This window comes from Desmodus rotundus, chromosome 3, assembly GCF_022682495.2.
Source record: "Desmodus rotundus isolate HL8 chromosome 3, HLdesRot8A.1, whole genome shotgun sequence".
Lineage (NCBI taxonomy): Eukaryota > Metazoa > Chordata > Mammalia > Chiroptera > Phyllostomidae > Desmodus > Desmodus rotundus.
In genome coordinates, this window is record NC_071389.1 from 62,883,697 (window position 1) to 62,909,676 (window position 25,980).

At 36.0% G+C, this 25,980-nt stretch overlaps 1 protein-coding gene across 1 annotated transcript; it reads left to right on the forward strand.

Moving 5' to 3' along the window:
- On the forward strand, positions 1-20,504 carry LOC112309142 (calcium-activated chloride channel regulator 1-like). Its single transcript, XM_053919990.2, has 14 exons — positions 1-160; positions 1,204-1,344; positions 1,543-1,690; positions 2,049-2,157; positions 3,700-3,880; positions 7,401-7,628; positions 10,478-10,702; positions 12,907-13,084; positions 14,231-14,334; positions 14,708-14,932; positions 15,217-15,487; positions 16,044-16,211; positions 16,817-17,056; positions 19,926-20,504. The coding sequence occupies exons 1-14, from the start codon at positions 2-4 to the stop codon at positions 20,264-20,266; spliced, it is 2,718 nt and encodes a 905-aa protein (XP_053775965.1). The 5' UTR covers position 1; the 3' UTR covers positions 20,267-20,504.
- Positions 20,505-25,980: the final 5,476 nt, after the last annotated feature.

Here is a 25,980-nt window from a genome sequence, read left to right on the forward strand (position 1 = left end):
AATGGTGCACAATCTGACTGTTATTCTGTTCCTAGCTTTACATCTCTTGCCTGTAGTGAAAAGTTCAAAGGTAAATTTGAATAATAATGGATATGATGGCATTGTCATTGCAATTAACCCCAGTGTACCAGAAGATGAAAAACTCATTCAAAATATAAAGGTAAGAAAGACAATTTTATTATCTACTTATTTTTATTTCAATATGTATTTTCAGCTCATGTTGATTGTCTAGTCACATATACACGCTCACAGTTACAACTTTCCAAAGTTGCTTTGACTGTTCATAATTGACAGAGTATGTTTCTAAACTGTCAAGATTAATAGTTGCTTAGTTTAAGTATGATTTATTATACATTAACAGTATTAGTCATTCCCCTAATGAATTACTTAAAGGCCGAATTACTAATAGTTTTTTCAACTTGCAAAACTAACAGAAAGACCTTAGAGCTAGTGGACAATATTTTCAAATTTTATCTTTATAGAGTTACTTTCATAATGTTTAAATAACTAACATTTAAGTCCTAGAGGTTCAATATCTTATACATTTTTCAGTTGTTAATTGAAAAAATTGCTAGATTTATTTTGTTATCTTCTCATAGGGAGTGTGTTCATAAAAGGCAAAGTTTTACCAGCAGTAATGGAAACAAAAATACATACATCTCATTGGTTTCAAGTTCCAGTTTTGCCATTTATTGCAGAGCTCAACAAATCATTTCTCTCATTTATACAAGGGTATAATCTCTGTTCTTGACCATCTCATGGAGATATTGGAGGTTCAAGGAAGATAGTACATATTAAAGTGCTACATAGAAATAACAGAAATAAAATGAGGAGGACAAAAACTATGAAACTTTAAGCTCCCAACCCAATTATATGCACCTTCAGTGGATTGATAAGCAATTTACCAACAGGCTCCCAGTCTTAACTACCTTTATATCTCACCCAGCACCCTCACTGCCATCTCAGAACCATAATGCTGAATGCAGGTTTACTATATAAGCTAAAAAAAAATAGAGTTGCTTTTTGAGTATATGAAAATGAGGAGTTCAAGGACTAAAGAGATATAGTAAAATTCAACATATTTCTCAACTAAGCTTTGCCAAAATAGTTGGGGAAAGCAAACTTGGTTTTGCTGCTTCTTGTATGTATACACACTTTTATGATGACAAAATTGTTACCACAAGGTATTTTAAATTTCGTCAGGAAATGCTCACCGAAGCTTCTACTTACCTATTTAAAGCAACCAAACGAAGATTTTATTTCAGGAGTGTAAGCATTTTAATTCCAATGACCTGGAAGTCAAAGTCTGAGTACTTAATGCCAAAACAAGAATCATATGACCAGGTAGGATATTTTTCGAGTCCCTAAACTGTTTCTTCCTTCTTCTGTGCTTTTTAAAAATTCATACTCATAATACTTAAGCAATTACTAATCCTACTTTAATAATTAAATTAGTAATATTCCTTGCCTTAATTTAAATAAAAAATTCCTTTTTATATTGCTCTTCAGATCTGTTCTTGACTTGTTTATTCTGACTTTTAGGCAGACGTCATAGTTGCTAACCCTTACCTAAAATATGGAGATGATCCCTACACACTTCAATATGGACAATGTGGAGAAAAAGGACAATACATACATTTTACTCCAAACTTTCTTTCGACTAATAATTTGCCTATGTATGGATCCCGAGGTAAGGATTTCTATTTTATACTTCTATGTTTAGTTACTCTGGAAAAAAATATTATACTGTGATTAAAGGTATTGTAAAAGATTTTTTAAAGAGAAAAATAGGTACTAATTAATACCTTTGTCTGGAAATATACTATTCATGTTCAACCTAATTATATTTATTCTTCAATGAGTGTATAATATTAGTCATTTACTGATACTAGCTCATTTCAACATGTTTGGCTTAATGAAAGTTGTCAATTTCTAGAGTTCCTTGACTCAGTTACATCAGGGATATGGAGCAGGGAGACTTAAAACATAAGAAAACTGAATTAAAACATTGTAAATATAAATTTATAAGTGGCAACATTCTCTCATAGGCAGAGTATTTGTCCATGAGTGGGCCCATCTCCGATGGGGAGTATTTGATGAGTACAATGTGGACCAGCCATTCTATATTTCCAGCCGCAACGCTATTGAAGCAACAAGGTATTGTTGTACTGTACAAATCTGTCTTTAAAGTTTTTCACCTATGACTTTTCACTTTTTTATACGAGGCAAAGAAAGTCTGTCTCAGTGGCTGAATGCTCAGTTAGTTGCGATATCCAACCTACTCCACTATGTATAGGTCCAGCTACTGGGGATTCAACCTTGGAATCAAGAGCAATCAGAAATTGGGAATCCTTGAAATACAAATAAATGTATTAAAGTGGACTAATGTTATGAAATTTAACATTAGCACAGAATGGAAGTAAATTCTGCAGATAAACAGGAGCTCTTGGGAATCTTTTATGGATACCTAAGTCCCCATTCGCTGCCAGGTACTTGACAATTATCTTACCATAAAGACTGAACGGTTGAATGCACAAGCATGGCCATGCAGGGGTTATCTTCATTTCCTCTTCAGTCTGGCTCAGTGGTTTTCAAAAATGTAAATTGAAACATGCTGTAAATGCAAGACCACACATGATTTTATATGTATGCTATACATGCATATATACACACAACATCTATATAGCAATATAGATATAGCATATATACAAACACACCTATATAGATATAGATGTGTGTGTATATATGTTTGTGTGTGTGTACCATTCATAGAAATTTAAGAGGGCTTTTGATGCGGACCCTGGCCAACAGGGTCCATGTGTTATGGTTGCAATGGACAAGTTACACAGACTCCTGTGGAGAAAAGGGACTGTATGACGCCTCTCTAAGTGAGAGAGAGGGCCACCACCCCTGCCTGGACAGACTTTTATTGTTTTTCTAGGTACATTACATCAACGATGGTCCTCACTTACTATGCACAGGTTCACTTTGGGTGGTTACTTTTTACCGAGAACAAAGGAGAAGATGTTGCTAATTACCTCAAAGAAGAAGGATATTTGCAAATGTAAAGGGAAAAGTGGTTGAACTGGCTACACTCCATACTTGGGAGGTTTAGCTCAGATTTTAGGAAGTTACTTTAAAGATATGCAGTAAGCACTTGCTGCCCAATCCAGGGTGGGGGAGTTTTAGCAAAAGCAGGCCTCATAGTGTCCTAGGTACAATGCAGGCCTGATTCCCCACAGGAGACCCTATCCATGGGCATGGGTCCTGTGTGCAGGACCTCGATCCCCACTGGCTTTTCCAAGTGGGGGCTGGGTTACATTTCCCACTGCCACGCAGAATGGTCCCCTATAGTTTTAATCATGATGTTGACTCTCCCCTCCCTACGAGGAAGCAACTCCTCTGTATCTCTTACTACATTTAATCTTCACAAAATCCCTCTGAGTTTCTCTTAACATACAGGAATAAGAGAGTTATTGGTCACATTAGTGAGCAATGAGTGCTAATAAATATGAACTGACATCATTGTTCTTTTTGAAACTGGTGATAAATAAGGGTACGACATTGAACCTACTCTCTCAAATGTTTGGTACATGACCAATAGCAATTATCATTGAGGGAAAGATTTTAGGTTGGTGGTCTTTACTCATTATTTCTCTGGCCTTCATTTATAAATGTAATCTAATTTTTTCATCATAGATGTTCAACTCAGATTATGGGGATTAATGTGGTTCTCCAGAAATGCCAGGGAAGCAAATGTATAACAAGGCCATGCAGACGTGACTCACGGACAGGGCTGTATGAAGCAAATTGTACATTCATCCCAAAAAAATCCCAGACGACAAGGGAATCCATAATGTTTATGCAAAGTCTCAATTCTGTAAGTGCATTCTTTTACAAGTCTCACAAAGGAACTCTTTGGGAAAAATTGATTAGGAAGCTGGATTTTCTACTATGAAACTGTACACCAGAAGAAAAGAGGGAAATTACTCAATTAACAGCCATTTTCTCCAGCCTGTGTCAGGGAGCATCTGAGAAATATTCCATCCTTTCTTGTTGACCTGTTTCTTTTCTGCAGATGTAGAATTGTGCCCTTCTCATTGGCGTCACATAATTTCTTATAACATTCCTTCCTTCATTTGACTCTGTAGACTTGTGTCTAAAACTACCACCTTACTTTTAATCCTCTCTTCTAAGTGTTAGTCACAATACTTCTGCAAAGTAATTCATTCTGTAGTTTGGGAAAGTCCTCACACTAAAGCACACCAACCTATTGCAAATGATGTTCTGAAAACATATATGGTTCTGTCTCTACAGAACAGACTTAAAGAAAAAACTTCACAATCACCCAGCAGACCAATTAAAAATTAACAGCATGGTAATTCAAGATCCAAAGTTAATTTTGACCAGAAATATCTGGTTTCAATGTATAAAGCTCAGTGCATAAGAACAAGTGCTTTGGAGGCAGATAAATGTGATATCAAAACCCACTCTGTCATCCTCAAGCCTCAAGGTGTCACTGTGCTTGAGCTGCTAAATCTGAGATGTAGTTCTCTCGTCTTTTCAACGGCAGTCATCAGACTCACTTCACAGCATCATTGTAGTTAGGTTTATGAGAGGTAATATAAGTAAAGTATTATCATAGTGCTTAGCACAGTGAGTAAAAAGTAAAATTTTAATTTTAAAAATCTATAAAATATTTGGAAAATCGTCAGTTGTTTCTTTCGCTGAATAATAAATCCAATCTAAATTAATGCAAACATTATAGGTACCTAATAAATGTTTCTAAACAGTAAAAATATTTTAAAACATGGAACAGATGAAAGCTATCAAAAACAAGTCAAAATAATGCATATTATTTCTATATAGTAAGACAAACTTCTTTTAAAAAGGCAAATTTTCATATACCAAATCACTAGCAACAACTACTTCCATAAATGGAGATTTTTAAAGGTCTGTTATTGCCAATGAAATTTTAAATTATTTTGAAGTATAGGGCATTAATGATGAAGGACTTGAGTACAATATAAACTTGATTTTTTTTTCCTAAAAATTTTAATAAACCCAATTTGATATTAAAGTTGAAATTATTTTGCAGCCTCATAAAGCTCCCTCCTGGAAATATTTGAAACATGGTTAAGAAAATTCACTTTAACCTGCTGAATCTGGATCAGCAAAGACCAGCCAAAGAATTCAGCATCCAGAGAGACATCAGATCATGTTACACAAGAGGACAATTGGAATATGGACAGTTTGTGCTAAACCACAAATCCCAAAAGCACTTGACTGTTAGGAAATAACTTGTGCTGCTTACCTGCGAGATACACAGTAATGAAGAAGATCATGTAGCTGAAATAGAAAGGGCAACTAATTACATAAGATATGGCACAGAGATAAATACTGCAGTTTAACCATGCATCTTGTCCAGAATAACACCAACTTCTACTTATCTAATCTAACATGGACGAAATATATTGCATATCATCTATACCTAGAGTATAAGATTTGACCCAGGAGGGATATGATCTGAAATATTGAGTCTTCAATTTCAAGATTCCATTCCCTTAAACTTTATTATCCCCACTTTGTGCCCAGCACTGTGTTAGGAGCTGGAAATACAGAAATAACTAAAGAGATCTGTTCATGAGGAATTTAGGTGAGAGAGGAAAAGATACCAGAAAAGTGTACATGAATGTAAAATAGAAAGAGATACAAACCAAGTGCTATGAGAGTATAGCAAACACCTCCAACTGAAGATGAGAAAATGGTTTCTAAAGATAAGAGGTTTGAGCTGGGATTTGAAAAAAAAAAGTATATGAATTTGCCAAAGCTGAAAGGGAAAAGGTATTCTAGGCAAAGAAACAGGTTTTCAAAAGCAAAGAATGGAAAAATACAGGAACGCCATGCATTACTATACAAGTTGAGTACTGCCCAGACTATTTACTCCATGATCACTAAGATTTTAATATTTATTAACACAGTTTTCAGGTAGATAGCAGTAAAAGAATGAGGGGTACTTTTTTTCTAATTTGCACAAACTTTCCTTCCCTTTTATCCATTTGGTTAGCAGAAACCCTTATGAAAGTTTTTCCCATACTCTAAGGAAAGGAAAAAGTTGAGTGTGATACAGCAAAGAATACAAGGTGAGCAAGAAGCAGAAAATGAGTGGAGACTAATCAACCAGAGGGGCTGGAGGATGGGGACAACGAGGCTGGGGGTGGGGTGAGCAGGGAAAGGGAAGGTGCAAGCAAAGGAACACAAATAGAGGATTCGTGGGCAGGAATAAGGAGGGAGGATTAACTGTGGGAGTGGGGGGATGGGGTAGGGGTGAGCAATGGGGAAAAAGGCAGGACAACTGTAACTGAACAGCAACAACAAAAAAAGGCAACAAATGAAATTGAAACAAGAAACTGGGATGAAAACTAAGGGGTTCAGATATATCTTTTCAGATCCAGACTGAAAACGTAATTGGCTTAATTCTTCCAGGAAGATAATCCTACTAACTGTGAAGGATGAAGTGGAGTGAGATAATAGTGGAGGCAGGGAGACCAGCTGGAAGGCCACAGCCAAAAGCTGATAAGAGACCTGAAGACCCTGAATAAAAGCAGTGGCAGTCAGTGGCAGAGGAAAGAGACTAGACCTCATAGGTGCTCATATCAAAAAGACTTGATTGTGAATCACTGCTATGATGGAAATCCATAGTTTTTTCCCCATCCAACACATACAACCCTTTCTGGAAAATGTAAATCAGAACCATATCAGAAGGAAAACAAACTCCTAAAACTTAAAGAAAATGTATTCAAATTTAATAATGTATTTCTAAATCTGAGTTTACAGCTGAAAATTTAGTATTGGGAGGACATTTTAAAAAATGAAATGACACATAAAAGTATTTCTTAGAAGCTGAAGCTTACTACTGCACGGTGAATTCCTCCCTGAATGCTGCACAAGCTTATGGGAGCATTTGTCCAAGTTACCCTATGTTTTAAACTTGTAGGATTTTCAGATCCTATAGCAATGAGACATCATTTGACAGAATTACTGCATAAAATTCACCATTTGCAACTGAAAGAGAAGCTATTGTATTTCCTCATTTTCCCCACATTTTTATAACTTTTATAGGAGTACTATTTTATTTATGTCAGCATTTCCCAGAGTCAGTAACAATCGTGGCTGTTAGAATATCTGTTCTCAAGCTTTTCAATCTTAGTGCTTTTACCTTGCTTCCTCTCCACTAAAGTATACAAAATGGATGTCAGAATGTTAGATTGCAAAATTATTTTTAATTGTCAGGAGATAAAAATCTGTGCAGTATGTATATGACAGCCTACTGCGTATTTGGAAAGAAAGGTAATGCCTTATCAGTCATCATAATATCATCTTCTAATTGATTTTCCGAGGTGACTGAATTTTGTACAGAAGAAACACACAATACAGAAGCTCCAAACCTACAAAACAAAATGTGCGATCACAGGAGCACATGGGATGTCATCAAGGACTCTGAGGATTTTCGGAATGCATCTCCCATGAAAGGAGCAAATTCACCCGCTCGTCCTACCTTTTCTTTGCTCAGATCCAAGCAGCGAGTAGTCTGCTTGGTACTCGATAAATCTGGAAGTATGGCTTCGGTAAGACTTTTATTTGTCAGCTCTCTTAAATTAAGTATTTAAGCTAATAGAAATACAATTTCAAGTTAGACTCACTTTTACTAAGGTAATTAAAAAATATATTTATTAATGTAATCCATTTTATTATAGTAATTTATATACACAAGTGCTAAGAGATATATTAAAAAAGTGTGGAGAACCAAGATGGCAGTGTAGATAGACACACTGCGCCTCCTTGCACAACCAGAACTGACAGAAAATCGAACGGCAAGGAAGTCTGACACCAAGGAGAGAAAAAATAAACATTCATCCAGACCGGTAGGAGGGTCGGAGATGGCAGGGGGGTGGAGAGGACTCGCGTTGCTGTGGCGGGGCCGAGACTGGCAGAGTGTGGGATGAACGGGGCAGGCAGTCTGACCACTAGCAGACCCTGCGGCCCCACATTCGCTCACAGATAAACCGAGAGGGCCAGACTCAGAGTGGCGGGAGAACAGGGCAGGCGGAGCAGCGGGTAGCACCTCGAGACCCCACAGTCGCACACAGATTAAACCGGACAAACGGCGGGGAGCGAAGCAGACCACGTAACCCAGGGCTCCAGTGCGGCGAAATAAAGCCTCAAACCTCTGAGTGATAACACCCGTGGGGGTTGGGGCAGCAGCAGGAGAAACTCCCAGCCTCACAGGAGAGGTCGTTGGAGAGACCCACAGGGTCCTAGAGTGTGCACAAGCCCACTTACTCGGGAACCAGCACCACAGGGGCCCAATTTGATTGTGGGTAGCAGAGGGAGTGATTAAAATCCAGCAGAGAGTGGAGCGGGTGCCATTTCTCCCTCTCGGCCCCTCCCCAACATACAGCATCACAGCACAGTGACCAGCGTTACCCCACCCCGGGGGAACACCTAAGGCTCTGCCCCTTAAAGTAACAGACATGCCAAGACAAAAAAAAAAAAAAAATGGCCCAAATGACAAAACACTTCAAAGCTCCAGAAATAATACAACTAAGAGAGGAAGAGATAGCAAACCTATCGGACGCACAGTTCAAAACACTGGTTATCAAGACACTCACAGAATTGGTTGAATCTGTTCGAAAACTAGATGAAAAAAGGAAGCCTATGTTAAGAGAAACAAAGGAAAATGTACAGAGAACCAAGAGTGATGCGAAGGAAACTGGGACTCAAATCAATGGTGTGGACCAGAAGGAAGAAAGAAACATCCAACCAGAAAAGAATGAAGAAACAAGAATTCGGAAAAATGAGGAGAGGCTTAGGAACCTCCAGGACATCTTGAAACATTCCAACATCCGAATTATAGGGGTGCCAGAAGGAGAAGAGGAAGAACAAAAAATGGAAAACTTATTTGAACAAATAATGAAGGAGAACTTCCCCAGTCTGGCAAAGGAAATAGACTTCCAGGAAATCCAGGAAGCTCAGAGAGTCCCAAAGAAGCTGGACCCAAGGAGGAACACACCAAGGCACATCATAATTACATTACCCAAGATGAAAGATAAGGAGAGAATCTTAGAAGCAGCAAGAGAAAAGGACACAGTTACCTACAAAGGGGTTACCATAAGACTGTCAGCTGATTTCTCCAAAGAGACCTTACAGGCAAGAAGGGGCTGGCAAAAATTATTCCAAGTCATGAAACGCAAGGGCCTACATCCAAGATTACTGTATCCAGCAAAGCTATCATTTAGAATGGAAGGGCAGATAAAGTGCTTCTCAAATAAGGTCAAGTTAAAGGAGTTCATCATCACCAAGCCCTTATTATAGGAAATGTTAACGGGACTTATCTAAGAAAAAGAAGATAAAAATATGAACAGTAAGAATGACAGCAAACTCACAGTTATTAACAACCACACCTAAAACAAAAACAAAAGCAAACTAAGCAAACAACTAGAACAGGAACAGAACCACAGAAATGGAGATCATATGGAGGGTTATCAATAGGGGATTGGGAGGGGGAGAGAGTAGGGAAAGGTACAGAGAATAAGTAGCATAAATGATAGGTGGAAAATAGACAGGGGGAGGGTAAGAATAGTGTAGGAAAAGTAGAAGCCAAAGAACTTATAAGTATGACCCATTGACACAAACTATAGTGGGGAAATGTGGGAGGGAGGAGGTGGGTAGATTGGAGTTGAGTGAAGGGGAGGAAATGGGACAACTGTAATAGCATAATCAATAAATATATCAAAAAAATTTAAAAAAATTTTAAAGTGTTATAGTAAGGTTATTGAATTATGAATAATGTTTGTTTTTTAATTTTTAGTTCTAATAAACTAGAAATAATATAATTAAATAAAAAATAAAAATTATCCATAATTCCACCATTGAGCATATGTCATTCCAGTCTTTTTCTGATCCATGTATTTCTTTTTGCTCCTCAAAAATATGATTACATTTAATATACTGTTTTATAATATGAAATTTTTACTTACTATACCTTAAACACTTTCCACGGGAAAAAAAAATATTCCGTGGCATAATTTTTAATGATTTTATCTTATGCACATACCATAATTTAGTCAAATAACTCCTCGTTATGAGATATTTTGGAAATTTTCAAATTATTACTGAAAATTACGTTGCAATGAACATTTTTGTATACATTTTTTAAATATTTCCTTAGCAGAAATTCCTGAATATAAAACTGTCACATAAAAAGGTATAGATTTTTAAGGCTTTTCCAAGTAGAACATGCCTGACTTCTAAAATTTTTCTTTACTATTACTTATTTTTAGTAAAATGAAGGAATTAAATTCTAAAATACAGTAATCAATTATTATCATGATCTCTGGCCCATAAACAACTTTTTTCACCAATATGACAAGATTTGAGGAGACTCAGCAATTGTTCAAACATCTTTTTCTTTCAGGGAGACCGTCTCTTACGAATGAATCAAGCAGCAGAACTATACTTGATTCAGATCATTGAAATGGGATCATTGGTTGGGATGGTCACATTTGATAGGTTGGCTACAATCCAAAATAATCTTATAAAAATAGCCGATGATAATGCTTACCAAAATATTACTGCAAATTTGCCTCAAGTAGCTGGTGGTGGAACTTCAATTTGCAAGGGACTCAAAGCAGGATTCCAGGTAAAATTTTAACAATGTTTTCCTAAATATCATTTGTCATGTAACATCGCTTTTAATCTTGTCCAATCACCTTTGAACAAGGGTCAGCAGCTCACAGGTTTTTCATTTAAATAATTGTTTTTAAAAAAGACTCTCCTACATCTGTTGTTTAAAGCTGGAGCCTCTCTGTGTTGCACTGGGGAGTGGTTGAGTAAGGGAAGAAAAATCCAGCATCTACATAATCATCATGATTTTATTGAGGAGCTCACCATTTGTTTATCACTCCCACAGTCTGAATCTCTATGAGTAGAAAATAATGCTATTGAGAGGATTAGGCAAGGAAAAAAAAGTAATATTTATGTATTATGGGATAAAGAAAACCCAGTTCATTGCGTTATATTGATAGTTAACAATCTCAAAGATGGAGGTAGTTCCTCAAGCAGTACAGTATCAAACCCAAGACACACAGTGGAAGTTTAATGAAGTAAAATTGTGAAATCAAAAACTGGGAGCTACTGAGAGCCTCTGGTCTCATTTAGCCTATATTTAAGCCTATTTTTAAGCCTATTTATTGTTATTCTTTAAGTCACAACAATAGTAAACTGCTTTCCTTCACTGATCACTTCATTGACTCAGCTAAAACATAGAGATTGTTACTCTTATCCAGAACACTAATTAATCCCATTTCTTACCTTTCTTCATGATGTCTTTCTGTTGTAAAGCATACTAGTTCTAGCAGGCACACAAACTCTGGACCCAGGCAAACCTGGGATTCTGGGTCTATTATTTATTAGCTACATAACCTTGGGCAAGTTACTCAACACAGAAACTCTCAGCTTTCTCAACCAAGGAAATGTGGAGAATAATAGTATCTATCTCATTTAATTGTGAGAATTACAGCTGAGGAAGTAGAGATGGCAGGATTGAGCAAAAGAGGAAAAAATTTTTAAAAATTATGAGGATTGTGTAAGGTAAGTGCTCAAGAAAGAATTGCTATTATTATAATAACTATAATTCTTATTACATATATACTATGTTTATTTACTTCTAAAATATGGCCATACTGTATATCAGAAATATGTCATAATGTTTGTACATCTTGGTTCACACGTTTTTCATCTATTTTGATATATGTCTAATATTTTGACCACAGAGTCTATTGCTGAATAGATTTTATCAAATCACATTCAAAGCTACAAATAACTCTCAATTGCTTATGTAATTAAACCATATAAATATATAAACATTTTACTTACATAATCATTATAATAATAAATAAAATTTATTGAACATACACATTATTAACTATGTTAAATGCTTTACATGCATGATCTTATCTTGCCCTTTCCATTCCTTTTTTACTTGGGTACTATTACTATGCTCACTTTGCACCTAAGGAAACTAAGTTTCACGGTAGTTAAACATCATTCTCAAGGTCATATAGCCAGTAATTGGCAGACCTAGGATACAAAACCTGGTCTTTCTCACTCCAGAGTCCAAAATGTTAATCACTACACAGAGCTATTTATAGAACTCTATTATGTATCAGAGAGAGAAAGACTGACTAAACACTAGCTATATTCCATTCAGCAAATGGACGAGCCGGAATTTACCCTCAATTTGTTTGACTAAAGATCTTAGTGAATACTCTTGGTAGAAGTCAGGAAAAGACAAAAGAAAAAAAGGAATACTTGAAAAATTTATGAATTTCCTTCTTTATAGCAGGTCAATGTTTTTTCCAGCAAATCAGGAGACTCTTCAGTGATCAACTAAAATGCCTAAAAGGAATATGTCACATCACTTAACCTTGCACATCTTGCACATTTGCAAATGCTGTCTAGTTGGCAGCCTTCTTATACTGCCTGGGTCATGTACCTCTGCCCCAAGAGTCTCCTGGGATAATAATAATAGCTAACATCCACTGAGTACTTACTACGAGCTAGGCATTGTTCCAAGTGTTTTATTCTTCCTCTCTTCAGTAGTTTGAGTATACTTGAAAGGAATAGAACTGTTAACACCTTATCTTTGAAAGTCTACAACCATTGTACATTACACTCATTTCCATGCCAGCTCAGCCTGGAATAACAATGAAAAAAAGTTTCTTTTTGCCTACTCGGATGCATTGGCCTAAAGACTTCTCTAAGACTAAAGAACAAGTTTATTTTTAGTTTGAATTGACTTAGATATGATATTCTGTAATGAATAGTTTGGTTTTTCACTATCAGGCAATTATCCAAAGTAACCAGAGCACTTCTGGTTCAGAAATCATATTGCTAACAGATGGGGAAGATAAGGAAATGAGCTTATGCTTTGAAGAGGTGAAGCAAAGTGGGGCAATCATCCACACCATTGCCCTGGGACCTTCTGCTGCCAAAGAACTGGAGACCCTGTCAACTATGACAGGTAAGCCTTTGGAACATAGTTTGAATAGAAAATACACTACATTTCAGTCTCTTCCATTCCAAGGGCTCTTTCTCCTTAAACTATAAAACGGATCAAATTTTTCCTATCCCACAATTTAACCTTTGTTACTTCCTTGTCCTTGTTTTTCAAATTAATATCTTTCCTTTTCAACCCCTCATTTCTCTCCATTTCTACCTATATTGACTTCTAATATTAGTCAACCTTTGTTACCTTGCTTCACTTCACACCACTTTCCACCATTACATCCAAATTGAAACTTCTTTCCAAATGGTTCCTGATGACTTACTCAACTGCAGTTCCCAAATTCTTTCTCAGCATCTGTCCTGCTCCGTCCTACAGTAAAGAGTCAGATAGCCCTATTTCATAGAGGAAGAAATGGAAACCTAGAGAGTACAAGGTTATGGTTGGAGTCCTGATTACCAATTCTTGCCCTCTGCAACCCATTCTTTTCCATCTCCTCACACCTGAGTAATCTCCCTCTGCATTAACGCCTGTGGTATTTATTTTCTGTACTTAGTTATTGCTTGATTTTAATTTGTCATTCTCTAATTGTTTTGGTATGTCTTAGACACGACTAAAATATAAGCTGCTGATTCAAAAAATTGTCATAAATTTCACCCTTACAATATTTTTCAGTGATTAGATCAGCTTCACCAATGTGGCAGGCACTTGCATTAATGATTGATGTAAAAACAATATTTTTTCCAGCAAAAAAGAGAAAGAACTCATGGACACGGACAACGGTGTGATGACTGCAGGAGGGAAGAGGGTGGTGGAGGTGGAAGAGGGTATAAGGGGGAGAAATGGAGTGAAAAAAAGTAGGATAAAAAATAAACTATTGAAATAAATAAATAAATAGAATTTGGCCCATTCCTTAAATTTTCTTCATTCTAACTTATTTTAAGCAAGGTTTTATTTCTTATAGGATTATATCTTGGTCACTGATGTGCTAAAAGTTCCTAAGGTTCTGGGAAATTCATTTTTTATGTTTAAAATTAAATTTTAAAATATAGTTTAAAGTATATTAAAAATATATATTTAAAGTATATTTTAAAGTATACTTTAATCAGAATATGATTTGCCATTTTCAATTAACATACAAAATTAAATAAAATTTCATTTTAGGAGGACTTCAGTTTTTTGCCCATGAAAAGGACATAAATGGCCTCATTGATGTTTTCAGTAGAATTTCATCAAGAACTGGCAGTATCGCTCATCAGGCTATTCAGGTCAGCATCTCAGAAATATTTTGTGCCTTTTCACTTTGTAGTGAATGTCTATCATACTACAAAGTAACTTCTTTCTCTAATAAATAACACTTTTGCCTGAAAACATTTCAGATATGAAGAAGGAACACATCCTTAATGAATTTGCTGTTATGCATATTCAGCCACTTTTCTTAGAGCCACTTTTTCTTTTGATTCTTCTATTCTTTATAATTATAAACGCCTTTTATTTGCAAACTTTTCTAAAATAATTCTTAGGTATTTTAATTGAAACCTTAAAAATAAATTTAGAATTCCTCTGAACTGACCAAACTTTGAAATTCTAGTAACTATAATAACAAATCAGTTTTATGTGTTTTTTGTTTTTATGTAACAGTTGGAAAGCAAAGCCTTGACTGTTACAGGAAGGGAATGGCTAAATGGCACAGTGCCTGTGGATAGTACAATTGGAAATGACACTTTCTTTGTTGTCACTTGGACAATAAAAAAGCCAGAAATTCTTCTCCGAGATCCAAAAGGAAAGAAATATAAAACCTCAGATTTCAAAGAAGAAAATCTATATATTCAATCTGCCCGTCTTCGAATACCAGGTATTGCAGAGGTAAGAATATTCTTTCATTTTTTTAATGATTTATCAATCATTTTTGAGAAAAAATACAGATAACATTTTACACATTGTCAATATTAAAACAGCGACAGATCATCCGCCATAAAATAATTAGGAAGCCAATAAAATAATTAGGGATTCATATCCATTTATTTACTACCTTATAAAATCATGTATTAAAATGGTTGCTATTACTCTGTTAAATTTCTAAATAATTTTACATTCCAAATGGAGTAGGAAAATATTACAAAATCTCTCAAACAGATTTTTTTTTTCAGACAGGTACTTGGACATACAGCCTTCTAAACAATCATGTGAACTCTCAACCACTAACGGTGACCATGACGACTCGAGCAAGAAGCCTTGCCACACTCCCAGTAACTGCAACTGCTCACATGAGTCGAGCAACAGCGCAGTACCCCAGCGCAATGATTGTTTATGCGCGAGTCAGTCAAGGGTTTCTGCCTGTTCTGGGAGCCAACGTAACAGCCACTATAGAATCTGAAGGTGGACATCAAGTAATTTTGGAACTCTGGGACAATGGTGCAGGTAATAAGAATCTGCATCAACTTCCACTGAGCTTAAAATTCTACTTGAGTCGTATCACTTAGAAGTCAATGTTTCCTGTGTATGCTAATGAATTGTCTGTTCGAGTGAACTAAATTTAATTTTAAAGATTTTAAGATGTTTTACTCAGTTACCATGACTAGACATAGACATGAGCACATTTATCTTCTTTAAATTTTATGAATAATTTTACTTTTCCAGTGGAATTTAATAGAATTTTTCTCTATTTTCATTAGTGTCATTATTTTGCATATCCTTTCTCTAGTTTAGTTACATTTTCCTTATTTTGTTAAGATTTCTTTATGAAATAGTAATAGCTAATACTAATGGAATACTTAATATGAATTGTGCTTTTCCAAAGGGTCAGCAAGTGGCCACACCAGGCTCTGAACCGAAGCAGAGTGATTCCAGGGTTCATGTACTTAAAACACTGTTCTGTACTCTCTCCTAAACTGGTTGTTACCACTAATATTCGTGAGCAGTTGGGATTGCCATTTTCACTCTTTTGAATGGCTAATTATTGCATTTCAATATCAAGGTGCTGATACTATCAAAAATGACGGCATCTACTCAAGATACTTTACAGAATACCGTGAAAATGGTAGATACAGTTTAAAAGTACGTGCCCAGGCAAGAAAAAACACGGCTAGGATAAGTTTAAGGCAACAGAACCAAGCTCTGTATATACCAGGCTACATAGAAAATGGTAAGTGATCTTAAAATAGAAATGTATCCTTTGTTAAAGTAAATTATATGTGTCAACTATTGAAAATATAATGTACTATGGAAAACCTAAGTAATAGTTATAAGATCATCATGTTTCAAAACTATTTTTGTGTAATAGACCTAGCATTGGGATATGCTTCCAACGTGTTCTGTTTACATCCCCCTCAGTTCCTTTCATTTACTTTGAAAAAAATTTACTGAGCACCTCCTATGTGGGAAGCATTGTGCTAGATGCTAGAGCTACAGAGGTAGTAAATAAGACACCATCCTTGTCCTCAAAGAATTTACCGTAAAGTAGTAAAGATAGGTTAAAAGACAGTTCTCATTGCATAATGTCTCTCACCAACTTTAACCTGACACAGTAAAACAAGCTTTTTCTCACTGAAAGCTATTGCTTTTTCAATGTCTGCTATCAATCCATATTAATCCTCCACAACTCCAAGGGAGATTACAAGATAAAAATACACATGGCAGTATGACAATTCTATGACAATCTTATACATTGTCAATATTAAAACAGCGACAGGTCATATGGCACTATGACACAGAATATGGCAGTATGTCACAGATTTCCTGTTTTGTTAGGTCAAATTACATGGAACCCCCCCAGACCTGAAGTCAAAGAGGACACAGCAAAAGGTGAAGTAGAAGGCTTCAGCCGACAAAACTCGGGTGGGTCATTTACTGTAACAGGAGTTCCTCCTGCTGGTGATCACGCTCAGGTGTTCCCACCCAGTAAAATTACAGACCTCAAGGCTAACTTTGAAGAAGATCATATTCAACTCTCATGGACTGCCCCTGGCAATGTCCTTGATAAAGGAAGAGGTAAGTTTGATATTACATTTTAAAAATACTAAAAGAAATTCCATTGGCTTTCATTACCTAAGCATTTTCTAATGGCCTATTTATAAATAACATGTGTGGAGGGTCTACTAAGGGCCATTATTCAGCTATTTTTCAGGTGAAAACCGAAGCTCTAAGAGAGTATTAATTGTTCCAAATTTTTTCTATATTTAATAACTTACAAGTCTAACCCACTCTTGTCAGATGCTTTTGGGCCCAACTGCTTCTCACTATATGAACCGTCCTAGAAATTACTTTGAGAAGATTGTTAATAGCTTTCTGTTGCATTCTTTTTTCCCTAACAAGGAAATTTTTTTTTCTAAGTATTTCTGCACTTGTACAATTTCATTCATTCATTGACTCTGAATTTTCAAACATACTAGGTGGCTAGGAAACAATGCCTACTTTCAGCATTCAGTTGAGTGCAGAAGACAATTTATGCAAGTAAACAAATGATTTTACAGAATGTGATGAGATATGTTATTATAAGCACAGAATGGTATGGCAGCACATTGGAAGGCCACAAATTCCTGGTTGTCAGTTAGAACCACAGGGTATATCTTAAAAGGCTTCCCAAGGAGGTCTATCTCTGACCTAAGACTTGAAGAATGAGAGAAGTCAGCCAAGTTAATTGAAGGTTTTCCATGAGGAGAGAGGATCACAGGCAGAAAACAAAAACAACAAAAACACCTCAACTAGTTTGAGAGATTTGGCCATGAAGTTTGAATAAAGTTCAATGCCAAAATATCTCATTCATTCAAGGTTTCTTACAATAAATTGCTCTCATTCCAGAAGTTTAAATCACTTTTTATCTTTGCTTTAAATTTAACTGAGTTTCATTGGTATGTACTGAATGCCTACCACATTGAACTATTGTACTAGACCAGTAGGTTCTCATGAGATAAAGCCGCTCTTGCAATTTTCCCTTAAAGATGGAAAAATGAAAACTACTATATGCATCATCAATATACACAGTATCTCAGGGGTTGTCAGTGCTGGAAAGCCACACATTCAGTACTCCTTGTCCTGGGTTACAATAAAGCCCTCATTGTATATTCTCAATAGAAAAGATGCTTTTTAATCTTACATTCCCCACATAGCATTCTTCAAAGCTGTATTTATTTCTTTTTATCATCATTATATACGGAAAAAATCATTCTAAAGCCAAAGAAAATACAGAAAAATCATGAAGAGCTTTTTCTACTACAGTGTGGAAAACTCATCACACAGCTTCTGAAATACAATATATTTCTATGTTGTGACCCTTAAATATAAAGCAGAATTTTAAAAAATCTAATACTTCTACTGGAAACATCTAAAATGAAATTACCTGACCAATTGTTTAGTTCTAACTACCATTCAGTCAAGACCAACTCCTCAGTTCAAGATTGGGTTCATAATAAATATCCCTCAGGCTGACTATACAGACTAAAAGAAGGAAGAATGCATTGCATATGGACACCGAGAAAGGAAGAATTTCACTGTGTTGAACCACAAATGCCTAAACTAGGTGAGATCTAATCTTCATTCCTCTGTAACAAATTAGAAGAGGTTGCAGAGGCTGTCAAATACCGCCCTCTAGTATTGAAAAAGTAGGTAGTAACCGTATTCCAAAAAATAAATGAATGTCTATATAAATCAAATAAATTACTTACCATATTTTGCAGTGTATAATGCACCCTTTTTTACTCATATTTTTGAGGCAAAAATATGGATGCACATGATACATGGGTAGTACTAATTCTGCATCTATATAAACATTTAATTCTGTTTTTGAAAATTTTTATAAATTTATTTGCACTAAACTGACAATTGCCAGGAAGCAAAAGCTCAACAGATGAGAAAATTCTCCAGAGGATGGCAGTTTTACAGCTTATTTCATATATGAGAATCAAAGGAGGATATGTAAGGGGGAGTACATGAAATTCATTGGTAGAAGATTAGGGAGGTGGGAGAAAGCAAAGTGAGGAAATCTCTGTGACTGGATAAAGAATGAAATGGAGAGACACTTTTACACTGGTGGGTACCGGGTAGTTAATAATGAGCACTTACAGCACACAGAGTTGGTATGCAGGGGACAGATTACAGTGTGCGGTTCTGGTGTGGTGGGTGTACCCTGAGGGGTCTGGAAAAGGAAAGTACCCTGACACTCCAAAAGTATGTTGTTTTAGATGTCATATATAATTCTCACCACTAGACTAGTAGGCATTCAGTAAATACGTGTTGAATTAATATACTGACTGAATATTTTATAGATAAGAAAATTGAAGGTAAAAAATGGTTAAATAAGTTTTTCTTAGTTACACAGCTAGACAGTAGTAGAATTAAGGTATCAGTCAAAGTCTGCCTAACTCCTAAGCACTTAAAATTAGTATACATTCCAGACTCCCTGCCTCCTTTTGCTCTTTATCCTCATCCTTGTCTTCCTGTCTAGTTATCTGCTCTCTTTTTTTCCCCTCCTTTTACTCCATCTCTCAGCTTACTGAGAAATAATACGGATGTGGGGTACTAAATGTCTTTACCATACTTAACATTATTGTGTCCTTTGTTCTAACTTAAAAGAGGATTCAGCCATTCATATTTCTATTCTAAAAAGAAATCTAGATTCTGTTTCGAGTTACATAATTTTATATAATTTTGAATAAAATTCCTTGTAATTACATAACTAGATAAAAGTTCACGTATTTGTCCTCAAAATAAAGAAGATGGAATAACCAGATAATATTGAGATTTCCATAAGCAAAACCTAGTATACTATACCTTTCTGATAGGGCCCTAAACATAAGGCAGTGTGGTGGCAATATGGCATCTAGTGATTTTAATATACATGAAATGTCTATTTGTTTTCCAGCCAACCGCTACATTATAAAAATAAGCAAGCATCTCCAGAAGCTCCAAGAACATTTTGACAATGCTACATTAGTGAATACTTCTAGTCTGATACCTAAGGAGGCTGGCTCAACAGAAAATTTTGAATTTAAACCAGAACCTTTTAAAGTAGAAAATGGCACCAAGCTCTATATTGCAATTCAAGCCATCAATGAAGCCAATCTCACCTCAAAAATTTCTAATATTGCACAAGCAACCAATCTTATTCCTCCACAGGAGCCCAGTGTCCCTGACCTGGGACCCAAGATTTCTGCAATCAGTTCAGCAATTTGGGGATTCGTTGTGATTTTATCTATATTTTAAATTAGAAATTATATTAAAACTAAAATTTAATGTTATACGTGTTTGGTAAACATTTATTTAGAATTTAATTTGCTATCTTGTCTATTATAAAACTCTTTGTGAGATGAAACTGAATGTACATGGGTAAATTTCCTATTACTTGACTCTATTAATACTAATGAGTTGCTAAATGCGTACCAAAATGAGTATGCTATTTCTTATCTTCGAAAAATAAATCTCTTAACTCAATATAAAAGAAGAGGCATATTGTATTTTTAAGAAACATTTTAGAGTATGCTACAAACCCATTTGGTATATGAACAAAACCAATTTATCTGACCTATTTGAAAAATATTTATGTATCCACAATAGAAATAATTTTATGGTAGAATTATTTAGGTCTTATTCTTGGTTCTGAATGAATAATTTATACTTACATAGTCAAAAAAGACTATAAAGATAACTTTTAAAGATAAATAGTCTAAAGAAGTAAGGGTAAAATGTGCTTTTTATCATTAATTAAAAGTGGTATACCAAAGTTTTGACTCTAGGCATGAAATGACTATTACATAGCAAGAATGCTTTTTTGTATAAATTGTGTAACATCACAAGAAGTCCTGTTTACATTCTGAGATCATTATTAGGTCCTCAGAGTATCACCAAGATGCACCATCAGGGCAGGAATTTTTTTCACAGCTGCATCCTCAGCATCTAGAATAGTACTCTAAGAGTTGCAGCTATTCAATAAATATTTGTTAAATAAAGTAATGAATATTTTAATACCATCAAAGAAATCAAAATGTCCACAAAACATGATGTGCACATAGTATTATGAGGACTTGATATAAAGAAAACTAACTACTTAATATCAGTGATCTAAATCAACTCAGCATTTCAGGAAATTAATTATATCATGTCAACAGAATTTGTAAACTAATAAAATAATTATCTAATAAAATGTAAACTAAGCTATTAATATAGTAATAGTGTGATTTTTTTCTGAGAGAAACCAAGACTAAGGAACAGAGAATGACAGTTATGTTAGAGGAAAATCCTTTGTTCATAAGCAGAAAGATTTCAAAAACTCTTTGAATGTCTGAAAGGAGGAACCTATATATCTGGAAAAATCAGAAACAAAATCATACAACATTAGCAAATCTAATCCAGAATACATAAAAATATACTACTTTTTGACCAAGTTGGATTTATCCCAGAAGTCCAAAGATGGTTTAATATTAGAAAATCAGTGTAATTCACCACCTTAATAGATAAAAACAAAAATTATATTACCATCCCAATACATGTGTAAAAGTATATAATAATTTAACCATCATTCTTCATTACAAATGAAACCTTTGAAAACTTTATTTACTTGATATTATTAACCTTAGTGTCCAAACATTATCATTTAAAATGAAAAAGAGGTATTAAATCTTCAAGTAGGGATGAGAAATTAGACACCAGAGAAGGAAAATTCTAAATTCCTATGAAGATAAATCACTTAAGAGTCTATAATTCATTTTTAAGCTATTACTGATTTTGAAAGTCTCAAAAGGTCTGAAGATAATTTATTCTCATCTACATGGCCACTGTACTGAGAAGTGAGTGATAGAACTTTGGCAGTCCTGAAGAAAGTAAGATTCCTATGCAATAAGCAAAAAAAGGAATAGAAGATACAATAATTACAAAGAATGAAACAAAACTGCAACTATTTGCAGGTAACATAGAAAATGCAATAGAATTAACAAATAATTAAAACTTTAAAAAAGAGTTCTGACAAAGTTACCAGATACAAAACCAATTTATAAAAATCAGTGGTGCCAGTCTGATATGTAAAGAGCTTCAAAGACATCACTCCCATCCTCACAACAAAGAAAAAAGCTGAATAATTGAAAATCAACAATTCTTTCTAGGTGCATCAGAGAATTAAGGTCACACCACACTCTGCTGCCCCAAGTTAGAGGAACAGGCGAATACAGAGAATCACAGGTTACCAGGACCAAAAGTCTGCCAGTGAAGCTCAAGCTATAAATGATGACTTGCCAGAGGCTCAGTGTGGCTAAGCTTGAGGTTAAAACTCCACGAATAAGGACAAGAATTACAGCAAATTTCAGAAACCATACAAGCAAGAAGAGGGTAGAGTGACATATTTAAAGTGTTGAAAGAAGAACCACCAATTCCTCTGGATTTACATACATCAAAATTGAGAACTTCTGTTCACATAGAAAATCACAGGTGAAATTAACAGTAACAGACCAGAAAAGATATTTGCAATGTTTAAAACCTGCTAAGAAATTAACATATGGCATGTATGAAGAACAGCTGCAAATGAATAAGAAAAAGACAGGAAACCTCAATAGAAAAATAGGCAAAGGATATAAGTGGACAGATCATTTAAAGAGAAGCCCACTGGCAAGTAAGTGTAGAAATCAGAGATGTGCACCAGAATCAGAGAAATGACAATTGCAAGAACATTGAGATACATCTGAACATCAATCAGATTAATAAAAATTAAATATCAGATAATACCAATTGTAGATAAGAAAATAGAGAAATATCATTTCTATCCTGGACTGGCAGGAGTATAACTGAAGCAGTATTATGGAAAAAAAGTTGATGGTACATAATTAATTCAATATATGTATTATCCCATACTCCAACAATTACACACCTGGGGATAAACATCAGGGAAACCAGTGCACAAATCAAAAAGCAACTTACAAGAAGATATTCCTCACAGTGTTATTTTTTAGTTGCAGAAAGCTTAAATGTACTTTAGATCTCCAAAGCTACAGAAATAGGTGAGTAAATGAATGGGTGTCCGTCTGAAATACTATACTACACTTAGAAACAATAAGGGCCATCAAAGAACATGTATAAAGGACACATAGCCAAAGCCAAAGGGGGTACGTCCGAGGGTGGGAGGCGGGTATGTGGGGTGGGGAGACATGGTAGGGAGGAAATGGAGACAACTATACTTGAACAAGAATTCTAAAAATTATAAAAAAATAAATGTTTTGTACCAAAAAAAAAAAGAAACAATACAGTAGATACATATAGAGCAATGAACTAGGTCTTAAACATATAGGGTTGAATGGAAAAGGTTGAAACAAAGTAAGATCTGTAAGACAACAACATTAACACAAATTAATACATAGACACACAAAAAATAACACTTTATTTCACCAAGATACATAACAAACATATTAAAGTAAGAGCCTTTGAGGGCAGGAGAAATGGAACGGGGTTGTGGGTAATAAGAATTAAAATGATACAATAGAGGAGCCACAGACCAATGATGGTAGTGCACCATCAATTGAGGAAAATTATTAATAGAATTCTACACCTGAGTTTCAAGGGAAATGAACAAACTAATAATAAAAACCTAAACCTAAAAAAAAAACAAAACCCTAAACCTAATAAAAAAGAAACCCTATAAATGCAATTCACTCTGTCAATAAATTAAAGGAGGAAAATGAGTATCCCAACAGATGCAGAAAAGTCACTTGATAATTCAAGTACCTATTCATGAATTAAAAAAAAAAAAAAAAAAACATGTGAGGAACTGGGATTTGACCAGAACTTTCAGGAGCACCTAGACAATTCTGTACCAAGCATCATATTTTATAGGAAACATTAGAAACATTTCCATTAAAGTCAGGAATGCACCAAGATACCTGCTAGCATTGTTAATAACCAATATCACGTTGGAGTCCCTAACCAGTGCAAAGACACAAGATAATGAATAAGTATGAGTGATATGGAGAACCAAGATGGCGGCGTAGGTAGACACACTGCACCTCCTCGCACAACTAGAACTGACAGAGAATCAAACAGCAAGGGGGACCAACACCAAGAAAATAGAAAATAACCATTCATCCAGACTGGTAGGAGGGGCGGAGACGGGCACCGGGGTGGAGAGGACTCGCGTGGCCGTGGTGGGACCGAGACTGGCGGAGTGTGGGACAAATGGCGCAGGCAGTCCGAGCACTAGCAGACCCTGCGGCCCCACATCTGCGCAGATAAACCGAGAGGGCCGGACTCAGAGTGGCGGAGAGTGGGGCAGGCAGAGCAGCGGGTAGCACCCCGCGGCACCAAATTCGCCCACAGATAAACCTGACGAACGGCGGGCAACGAAGCAGACCATGCAACCCAGGGCTCCAGCTCCGGGAAATAAAGCCTCAAACCTCTGATTGAAAGCGCCCCTGGGGGTTGGGGCGGCAGCAGGAGAAATTCCCAGCCTCACAGAAGAGGTTGTTGGAGAGACCCACAGGGGCCTAGAGTGTGCACAGGCCCACTTACTCGGGAACCAGCACCAGAGTGGCCCAGTTTGATTGTGGGTAGCGGAGTGAAGGATTGAAATCTGGAGGAGAGTGAGGCAGGCGCCATTGCTCCCACTCGGCCCCTCCCCCACGTACAGCGTCACAGCTCAGCGACCAGCGTTACCCCGCCCTGGTGAACACCTAAGGCTCCGCCCCTTAAAGTAACAGACGCACCAAGACAAAAAAAAAAAAAAAATGGCCCAAATGACAAAACACTTCAAAGCTCCAGAAAAAATACAACTAAGCGACGAAGAGATAGCCAACCTATCGGATGCACAGTTCAAAGCACTGGTTATCAATATGCTCACAGACTTGGTTGAATCTATTCGAAAAACAGATGAAAAAATGAAGCCTATGCTAAGAGAAACAAAGGAAAATGTACAGGGAACCAATAGTGATGAGAAGGAAACTGGGACTCAAATCAATGGTGTGGACCAGAAGGAAGAAACAAACATCCAACCAGAAAAGAATGAAGAAACAAGAACTTGGAAAAATGAGGAGAGGCTTAGGAACCTCCCGGACGCCTTGAAACATTCCCACATCCGAATTATAGGGGTGCCAGAAGGAGAAGAGGAGGAACAAAAAAATGAAAACTTATTTGAACAAATAATGAAGGAGAACTTCCCTAATCTGGCAAAGGAAATAGACTTCCAGGAAGTCCAGGAAGCTCAGAGAGTCCCAAAGAAGCTGGACCCAAGGAGGAATACACCAAGGCACATCATAATTACATTACCCAAGATTAAACGCAAGGACCTACATCCAAGATTACTGTATCCAGCAAAGCTATCACTTAGAATGGAAGGGAAGATAAAGTGCTTCTCAGATAAGGTCAAGTTAAAGAAGCTCATCATCACCAAGCCCTTATTATATGAAATGTTAAAGGGAGTTACCTAAGAAAAAGAAGATCAAAAATTGGAACAGTAAAAATGACAGCAAACTCACAGTTATTAATGGCTACACATAAAACAAAAACGAGAGCAAACTAGGCAAACAACTAGAACATGAGGGTTGTCATTAAGGGAGTGGGAGGGGGAGAGAGGGGGAAAGGTACAGAGAATAAGTAGCATAGATGATAGGTGGAAAATAGACAGGGAGAGGGTAAAAATAGTGTAGGAAATGTAGAAGCCAAAGAACTTATAAGTATGACCTATGGACATGAACTATAGGGGGGGAATGTGGGAGGGAGGGGGGTGGGCAGGATGGAGTGGAGTGGGGGGGGGAATGGGACAACTGTAATAGCATAATCAATAAATATATTTAAAAAAAAAAAGTATGAGTGATATAAAGTGACAAAACTGTCATTATTTGAAAACCGTAATCATCTTCATAGAAAATCCTGAAAGATGTAAACAAAACAATGCAAATATGAAATTCAATGTATGAAATTCAATAATGTTTCTATTTATTAGCAAA

Excerpts from the sequence above, each read along its gene's own strand:
- LOC112309142 (XM_053919990.2), top strand. The coding sequence starts at position 2 with ATGGTGCACAATCTGACTGTTATTCTGTTCCTAGCTTTACATCTCTTG. Across the intron at positions 1,691-2,048 it reads GCCTATGTATGGATCCCGAG|GCAGAGTATTTGTCCATGAG; the intron begins GTAAGGATTTCT and ends ATTCTCTCATAG. Across the intron at positions 14,335-14,707 it reads TCGCTCATCAGGCTATTCAG|TTGGAAAGCAAAGCCTTGAC; the intron begins GTCAGCATCTCA and ends TTTATGTAACAG.